Genomic DNA, 9,466 nt, shown 5'->3' on the forward strand with positions numbered 1-9,466 from the left:
AGATAATAAGTCGTCCTCTCCCAAGTAACAATCAAGTTTTCTTTTGAAAAATTTGCAAAGCTCCAAATTGAAGAGTCTAAAGCGCTCATAGGTTTGGACCATATCTGGCCTATATAGTAATACTCTCCACGTAATTGTTCAACCCGTGAGAGCCGGTCTGGCTTGAAACGAATCTAAAAACCAAAAAGTTTTAATAATTTTAAAATAAATGGCAATTTGGCGTTGTAACAAACCAGAGAAAAAAAGTTGAGGAGGTAAGGCAGCAAAGTATACAAGAGGGGGGCCAGTCTCTAAAGGGTCGTCTCAATGATAGCAAGAAAGTGAAGGCTTGACTATTCCTACTTCCTAGGACTCTCTTCCAAACAAAAGGAAAAAGACAAAATAAAATAAAGAGGAAGAAGAAGAAGAAGAAGATAGAGAGAATAGGGTTGGGTTAAGAGATAAAAAAATAAAAGCATGCGGTTGAAGAGAGAGACCCAGAGGGACAGAGAGAGCAGTGCAATAATTGAAGCTCATCTATTTTCTTGGTTGGTCATCATTTCTGGTTATCATAGATTGGTGTACTTGCAGACACAACATGTTCATCTTCTGCAACTATTTCAAGTAATTTAGGGGTTTAATTTCCTCTCAACCGTTGTGCTTCTTATCATTCATGACTCAGGGTCCCACTAAAACCTCTTATATTGCTTTCTCATTCTTCCAAAGTCTTCATTTATCTCAAAAGGCCAAGACTTCATTTAATTTTCACCGTTTTAAAGTGAGAATGGTTTGCTAATGCCTTGTAATATTATTATAGCATATAAATTTTCGTCATTTCAGTGACGTCCTACTGCTTCGCCCTCGGTTGGACAGATCATAGCTTATGTCACGCGTGCCTACTATGAGTCGGCATGTTTTCTTCCTCCCCTAGTTCCCACCGTTGAGAGGATTTGGATCTACAATTCATTCGGCGCCTTTAAGCCCAATAACTAATATTGGGCTTGGAGGAGGCCCATTCTAAATTTTTATTTTTTGAAAAAAGTTCTTGAAGCCTTCCGTCCAGTTCTTTGTTGTTTTTCTTATTACTTAGAGCCCGCGACAGCTCCTCACCAGTTCCCCATACATTTTCCCCACAACTTGATGAGTCGATGTGTCTGCCAACATTGTTCGTTTCCCTCTCATTTTCTGAATTGTTTTATCTGACCCATATATTATTAAATATTGTTCAAAACGAATTTGTTAAGAAACTTTGAGTCTGTTTGGGATAAATTACAAATAAGAAAGGAATAAAAATTGAAGACTTTTTCAGTAAGCATGGAATATTTCTCATTAAATGTTAATTAGCCGAATTCTTTAAATACAGCTCAAAAACCAAATAAATAATTAATAATTACCCCCTTTTAATCATACTTTTATTTTATACATTTTTAACTAAAAATGTATAAATTTAGTATAAGTAAGCTATAAATTATAATATCTGTACGTATAAAAGACTCCAAATTTTTTATATTTTTATGTCATGGTCTTGTGGCCATATTTAGTATTGACGTCACTTCAAACTTTTGCATAAGCAAATAGTTTAATGTGCGTCTTTGCCATGAGAATAAAAGTCCACCGCGCGTAACCACAACGTGTCAAAACCAGGACCAATGTTCTCAAATATCCTCTTCAGACCATCTCCCCCCCGAGAAGAGGTGAGCAAGTTCACAAGCCTCGCAGAACTCAACCCCATGAACGCCAGAGTTCTGCTCTCCCCCCCTTATCCTCTTGCTCCCAAGACTCCTTCCCCTGCTCTCTCCGCGTCTCCAGAAAGCCCTTTGCATCTGATGTGAAGCACATAACCGCCCATCCCTCCTTGCGATGGCTGCGCTTACGTTCGCATGCACCTCGCTTTCACGTCTCCGTCCAGAATTCCGGCGAGAGAGGAGCTGGGAAAGTCTGGGAAGATGTGAAATCCGAGCCGTACGATGTCCCGGAGTCCGTACCGGAACCGGTGAAGTTTGGGGATGTAGTGGGCAACGTTATCGGTGAGAAGGTGGAATTGGATAGTGTGCGCCCATGGTGGAAAGAATTCCCCAAGAGATGGGTCATTGTGCTTCTGTGCTTTTCTGCGTTTATTCTCTGCAATATGGACAGAGTAAGCTTCTCTTACCTGTTTTGCGGCGTATGTGATACTATTAATGGTTTGGTTGTTTGCTGTTTTTGCAATTAAGAAATGCCGCAATTATCGCCGTGTATATGTTTTATTTTCGTGTGAGAAGCTAAGTAGTGTAACTGCATAATTGGTCGCTTTTACTTGCTAAAGTTGAACACCATGATTTGGGTTTTTGAAGCGATGGAAACCTAGTTTTCTATTTCTGTGATGGCATTTAAAGATAAAGCGAATGCGTAGGTTTGAAAAACTTGATCTCAATTGCTGATACCTACAGGCGACTATTTTATCACGTAGAAGGGAAAAATAAAAATTTTCATTATTCAAGGCTTGATCCAGTAGTCGCATAGCCCCTTCCTTGCATGCCATTGGAAGGCCTCAATTTTTCAGTTTGTTCATACTCTTAATAAATCGCTCTGTTTCACACTTTCAGGTGAACATGAGCATTGCCATACTTCCAATGGCAGCTGAGTACAAATGGAACACCGCCACTGTTGGCTTAATACAGTCTTCTTTTTTCTGGGGATACATGCTTACTCAGGTAAAAGTTAATGTTGATGGACTTAAGTTTAATTAGTTTTTTTTCTTACTTGTGTATATACGAATATGAACTTAAAAGTTCATGACTCTGAATCATAGACATTGGTTGCAGATTGCTGGTGGAATATGGGCAGACACAATGGGGGAAGCCAGTATTGGGATTTGGCGTAGTTTGGTGGTCTATTGCCACCGCCTAACTCCTGTTGCTGCAAAACTTGGGTTACCCTTTCTACTCGTTGTCCGGGCATTCATGGGTATTGGTGAGGTGGGTATTGTTGATGAGATTGTAGAGAGTTTGCTTCGCATTCTACTTGTAGGAAAAGCTTCAAACAGCAAAGTTCCGCCATATATTTTTTCTTAATTAAGAAAGAAATGTTTCATCGTTGTAATTTATGGTGTCCATGGTTCTAGCAGTGATTTGATTTATGCGCATGTGGCTTACTTCTTTTGCTTGTTTCAGGGTGTAGCTATGCCGGCCATGAATAATATCATGTCAAAATGGATTCCTGTAGGAGAGAAGTAGATCATTATCACTGGTATACAGTGGCATGTACCTTGGATCAGTCACTGGACTAGCCTTTTCACCCATGCTAATTCATCAGTTTGGATGGCCGTCAGTATTTTACTCCTTTGGTTCATTAGGCGCGATCTGGTTCTCTGTTTGGCTTAGTAAGGTAAGATTCACCATGCTAAGTTATTTACTTTCATCGGTTTGTCCTTTTTGAATTTGAAATATCCATATGCATGTATTCTTAGGAATTCTTTTATCACTCAATTTCTTCTACCTCACTGCTATCTATCTGCTTTATTTATTTTTTTTTTTTAAGCCCAATCCTATTAGCATTTTTTTTTGCTCTGCATATCTTTCCTGTTCATTTGGGAGCTGCTGCTGTAGGCACACAGTTCACCTCTTGATGATCCTGACCTGCCGACTGAAGAAAAGAAGTTAATTGTCACAAACGGCTTTTCCAAGAAACCTGTGAAAACTATACCTTGGAGATTAATTTTGTCAAAAGCACCTGTTTGGGCTCTAATAGTGTCTCATTTCTGTCACAACTGGGGAACATTTATTCTTCTTACCTGGATGCCAACATACTACAACCAAGTAAGTCTTTCTAGTAACCTTACGTCTTGCCAAGCCTCAATTCTCTGCTCTTTAATTATTTTATGGATTTTAGCTGACTATCATAATGTAACATATCTTGATGGTGATGTTCTTGGTAACTTGGTAAAACAAATGTTAACATTTAATTTAATCGAAAGGGTATTTGTCTCTGTCATAATAGGTCCTGAAGTTCAATCTTACAGAATCTGGTCTATTTTGTGTTTTACCGTGGCTTACAATGGCACTTGCTGCAAATCTTGGTGGATGGATTGCAGACACTCTCGTAAGCAAGGGTTTATCAGTTACAAGGGTTCGCAAGGTATCAATTTCATCTTGTTCTTATTTTTCTGGTCACTTCCTCTTGAGAACATAATATTATCGATATATTCCCTCCTGGTTTCACTGTGCCTGGAGAGTTTTGGACCTGTATCCTATTCTCAATTCAAATATCACGTTATTTTTTTTTTTTTCAAGGAGAAAAAAAACTGAACATCTATCTCTTTGCCTGTCAGTCTTAAGTCATTTTTTCAACATGCAACATATTCATCAGTCAAGAGATTGAGATTTTTATAAAATCTTTTGGTTCTGTCCTCTTTTTCTCCTTTTTCTGTAGTTTTTTTTTTTTTTCCTGTGCTCTATATGAATTAAGTTCTACAAACTACAAAGTTCTGACAGTATACTTTTTATTTTTGGTAGATAATGCAAACAATTGGATTTCTTGGCCCTGCTTTCTTCTTAACTCAGCTGAGCCGGATAACTTCTCCTGCAATGGCTGTTTTGTGTATGACATGCAGTCAGGTTTGCATCTTGATTTGTTATGATATTTACTTTTTGCCTTCTTTGGTTTTGGAAATCTCTGAATAACATCGATTTTTAATCTTCTATTTTTCTGTGTGAATCTTCCAATTTCTCTAGATAGAAAGTTCTTCTCATCTGAATATCTCACATATAAGTGCCAATCAAGGAATTTTATCTTGGTTTCTAGTTCATAATGCGTGGCAATGCAAATATGGCAGCTTTGGAAAGTTAAATTTTTTTGCAATTAGGTTTGAGAACTTTTTAAGGAAGTTTAATGATTTATTTACTTTTCTTTCCCATTTTATATTATTTTGTCAAAAATGCTGTGAAATTAAACCTTAGCTGAACTGAATAGGATTGCTTTAACTGTTCAACCTTTGAGATTCAACATTACTAATTTGATTCCTATTCTCTCTAAATAGGCAACTGATGCATTCTCTCAGTCCGGTTTGTATTCCAACCATCAAGATATAGCCCCGCGATATTCAGTAAGTAGATTTATTGTGCCTAATTATTTCTGCAGCATGTAATTTATGTTTGATCTGGGGAACGAGTGGCACAAACTTACCTTTTTGTGCGTGCTAATGTATGTCCCTCTATGTTCGGCATCCTTCCATTAACTGGTTACACGATTATGTTGTTTTAGAAAGAGAAGGATAAGATTTTGATTAAATTTCCTACTTTCCTTGTCAGGGCATATTGCTTGGTCTATCTAATACTGCTGGAGTACTGGCTGGTGTTTTGGGAACAGCTGCTACAGGATTTATTCTCCAGCGTGGTAAGTACTAGTACTTCATACCATCTAATCCTAAGCTACTGAAGAAATCCGACCATTTTGATGCTGTGATACTTTGGTGCAAAAGCTCATGGTCTTGAATTATGATGGATTAGTACTATATTTTTGAACTTTTTTACGTAGATGTGTTTTTTCCTCGAAAGAATATACATTTATCTTTATCATCTTGAACTATTATCAGGTTCTTGGGCCGATGTATTCAAGGTGTCAGTTGTGCTGTACTTGGTTGGAACTGTGGTGTGGAACCTTTTCTCAACTGGTGAAAAGATCTTGGATTAACTTGAAGTGTCAGACAGATATTGCTACATGATAACTGTGGATGAGATAAAAACTAAATTCCCACGCAAGCGAGGAATGAAACAACTACAAGTATAAAATGGTTGAAGTGGAAGCAACCTGTCTTACTGAGAATTCATGCCTGACAAATCGCGCGTTGAGGTAATTTTTGGAAAGCGGTTAGTTTAATTTTCCAAGCACTTGAAAACTTATAAGATATTTGAGGATCACACGTTTGAATTTTTTTTTTTAAACAATAATATAAGGACATCGATATTTTTGGTTTTTTTTTTTTTGGGCACATTTCATGCTCAACTTTTTTAGTTTACAAGTATTTGGAAAGCCAGCATATTTACGTACCAAGGTGAATTAGAAAGTGAAGGCTCTCTTTTGCTCTTGGGAGATGAATTGGCATCATTTGAAGTATAAGCCCTGATGTTCCACCAGGGAACAGACTTTAGACTATAGAACTATTTTCTTCTTCCTCTATTGTTCTTCCCTTTTTATGTGGGAAGATTGTGTTAGTTGGGTGAGTTAACAACACACATGTAAATATAATATTCAACGAAACAAAATCAATTTTTGCGACGAAGTGGCAAACTACTCTATGATGTAATATTATTCATCAAGCTTCTCCCGCCTCCTCTTTCATGTCCTATCTGTCTGTCTTCTTTCTTTGGTCAAATTAGTTGGTGACATTACTGTTGCGGACTCTGTTGTGTTATGATAATGGTCCTTTTTCTTTTGAAATGGTCACCTGCTCATAGCATTTACTTGCGTAATTAAACGCTTTGGTCCCAAAGGGGAAAAATGTTGACAGGTTACTGTGGATAATGTTTTATGGTTTGTGTTTGTCATCAAATTTACAAAAATGCAAGTTGCCTGAGTGGCGCAGTAACATGTCATTCTTGTATGGTACAAGCCCAGCGTTGACGTGGTTGCGTTTAATTGGATTAAAGCGGGAAAAAAAAAATTACTACTTGAGTGTTTGGATTACTTAAAAAGTGTTTTTCAAAAATATTTTTTTATAAGTTGGGGTGAATTTATCTACATATTTATTTTGTATATTATAAAAATATTTTTAAAATTATGGTTTTGTTTATATCTAAATATCCTCTTAAACATAAGATCTTATTTGTAGTTTTTATCAGTGAGATCTTATAATTAGGATTGGATGTAATATAAGTACTACCTCTGGTTCTTAATATAAGATCTTATTTGACTTTTATTTTATTTCTAATTGTAAGATTCCGATCCACTTTGTCTTTTATATTTGTGTATTTTTTTTCAAGATAGTCCCTCTAATAATAGTAGTTTTAACCAATAAACTTGATTAATAAAGATATTTTAAGAAAGACAACACTTATTTATTACAAATAACTAACTTAATTTATTTTCTTAACCTCTTCGAATTAATCAATTAGCTCTTATAATCAAGACTGGATGTAATAATTTGGAAATTTCAAGGGGAAATTTTCCATCAAGGCATCTGAAGGGAGTTAGTGGCTTGTAGATCACTAGAATAACCAGAACGGAAAGCAACATGTGAATAATGAACTCAAGAGAAAAGGTGTAACTTCTTCATATAATATTTATTAATTGACAAACGATAAGAATATGAAAACCCACATCTTGGGATATGGAGCAACGTAAACAAGTACACCGCCTTTCCAATTTAGTTGATCGACTGACACTCACATTGTACCCACCCCGTCCCGACAGACTCGTTACTAATTTAATAAATTTATGAAAAAACAATAATTAGGAACAGTAATTCACATATACACCCTCATATGTATTAATGTATATTACTAAATGACAATATTACCCCTGTATTCTGTTTCCATGTCGTTCTTGGCAATAACGAGAAATACCCCGCGCCTAGGCTGCTCCTTGGAGCTTACGTGGATGCAAGAACACATGGAGCCCATTCTTCATGAACAGAGTGAGTGATATCTTCTGCTCCACTCGGTGATCGGGAACTGGAGCTAGCCGGTAACGCAACAGTACCGCCGCCGCCACTGACTTCATTTGCAGGTAAGCCAGATCTTTTCCTAAGCAGGTTCTCGGTCCGGCGTTAAAGGCAACGAACTTAAACCCATCCTTGGGCTGTTCGAACCGGTCTCCCTCAACTGACAGCCACCTCTCTGGTTTGAACTCCATGCAATCGTCCCCCCAAATCTCCTTCATCCTCCCCACCGAGTATATTGAATACGTCACCGTCGATCCTGCTGGCACGAACGTTCCGTCAGGCAGCACGTCGTCGGCGATGGCGTACTTTAGGTCCTGCGGCACTGACGGGTACAGACGGAGCGTCTCAGCCAGTGCAGCCTTCAGATAAACCAACCGGTCCGCTTCGTCGAAGTCCAGGGCCTCCTCGGTCCATTTCCGATGATCTACCCCGCGAGTCTCCCGTAGCACCTTGGAGATCTCGTCAATGATCTTGTCTTCTACGCGAGGATGGTTCATGATGAGCCAGAAGAACCAGCTGAGAGCCACTGAGGACGTGTCCCTTCCGGCGAGTACGAAATTCAGAGCAATTCGCTGGAGTACTGGAGTCGGAATGGGGTTTCCATTGGCGTCGAGCTTCTTCATGAACCTCGAGAGCAGATCATCGGATGGAGCTTCCTTGCGAGCCAAGACGGCGTCGTTCATGTAACTTTCCACGATTTGTAAGCTCTCTTTCAGTCTCCTCTCATCTCCGATATCTAGAAGTTTCTGTATCCTCCATCGGAGAGCCGGGTATAGGATTCTGCGCATGGTTGCCTCCGTGGCAGTATCAAAAGCCACGGCAAACGGGTTTTCCGGTAATTCTGGAGAGAGAGTTTCAGGATCTTTGCCAAAGGTTAATCCACAAATGTTATCGAAGGTCAAGCGAAGCAGAAGGTCTTGTAAGTCCACTGATATCTTCTCCTTCGTTGCCTTGTCTAGAATACACCATAGCCTGTTCTTGATGGTCCGGTTCACCCAGCGAGCCATGGCTTGCCTTAGGGTTCGGGTCGTGAACTCTAGAGCTGCCGTTTTACGTTGCATGAGCCATGTCTCTCCGTCACTATTGAATATACCTGAAAAAACACATAGAGATATCTATAGTACATTCATAATGGATACGAAAACACACGTCATTTACACAGATTAAATGTACGGGAAAGATGAGCTTTTACTCTTTTCTATTGCATTGATAACCTTTCCATATGTGAGGCCACCATTGATAGACTTATTTCTATTCCATAATATATTTGAAGCTCATGTCATGAAACATCAGCAATATAATACCTTGGCCCAGAAGATCATGGAAAGCGGTTTGCCATTTGGGTCCTTTGGGATAGTTACTGAATCGGGTTTTGAGGATATGCTCGATGTTCTTGGGATGACAAGTTACTGTATAGAACCCTTGTCTGTGAGCCAAGAAAGGAATAGGAATAATGCAAGTCTGGTAGGTGGCAGAACCTCCGGTGGCTCGAAGGTTACCGGCGATCCAGTCGTGGACTCGGCTTCGGTTCTTGAGAAGAAGAGGGAGGCTTCCCACAAAGGCCAGGCCTTGGGACCTGTTAAGCTTCGAGCCAACACAAGGTAGAACCAGAGGACATAGGCAGAGAGAGCAGCTGCGAGAGTGATGGCAAGAGGAAGGGTCTCCATATGTGTTTGTGACTATTTTGAGAGATCAATGGTTTATTGGAACTGAAAAGAGGAGGAGGGTGTTTATATATATTTGTATAGGATGCGGAAAGGAGAAGATTTAGGAGAGAGTTGGTTGAGAATTTTTTTGCTTTCGCAGAGTCTCTGTTAGGTTGATATTGGAACTGTGTGAGAGAAACAA

At 38.9% G+C, this 9,466-nt stretch overlaps 2 protein-coding genes across 2 annotated transcripts; one reads left to right on the forward strand and one right to left on the reverse strand.

Moving 5' to 3' along the window:
- The first annotated feature begins 1,731 nt into the window (after positions 1-1,731).
- LOC114741678 (probable anion transporter 1, chloroplastic) lies at positions 1,732-6,302 on the forward strand. The gene is given in 13 exon segments (XM_028929936.1): positions 1,732-2,116; positions 2,565-2,672; positions 2,784-2,812; positions 2,814-2,860; positions 2,863-2,936; positions 3,132-3,181; positions 3,183-3,345; positions 3,567-3,776; positions 3,958-4,095; positions 4,473-4,574; positions 4,997-5,062; positions 5,268-5,352; positions 5,552-6,302. Coding segments are annotated over 13 exon segments (1,179 nt in total). The 5' UTR covers positions 1,732-2,107; the 3' UTR covers positions 5,650-6,302.
- A 1,048-nt stretch (positions 6,303-7,350) lies between these two features.
- Positions 7,351-9,382, reverse strand: LOC114741676 (cytochrome P450 86A1-like). The gene is given in 3 exon segments (XM_028929934.1): positions 7,351-8,711; positions 8,923-9,186; positions 9,189-9,382. Coding segments are annotated over 3 exon segments (1,545 nt in total). The 5' UTR covers positions 9,286-9,382; the 3' UTR covers positions 7,351-7,527.
- Between the last annotated feature and the right edge of the window lie 84 nt (positions 9,383-9,466).

The sequence above is a fragment of the Neltuma alba genome, unplaced genomic scaffold (assembly GCF_004799145.2).
Source record: "Neltuma alba isolate B1F8T4 unplaced genomic scaffold, ASM479914v2 tig00003459_pilon, whole genome shotgun sequence".
NCBI lineage: Eukaryota > Viridiplantae > Streptophyta > Magnoliopsida > Fabales > Fabaceae > Neltuma > Neltuma alba.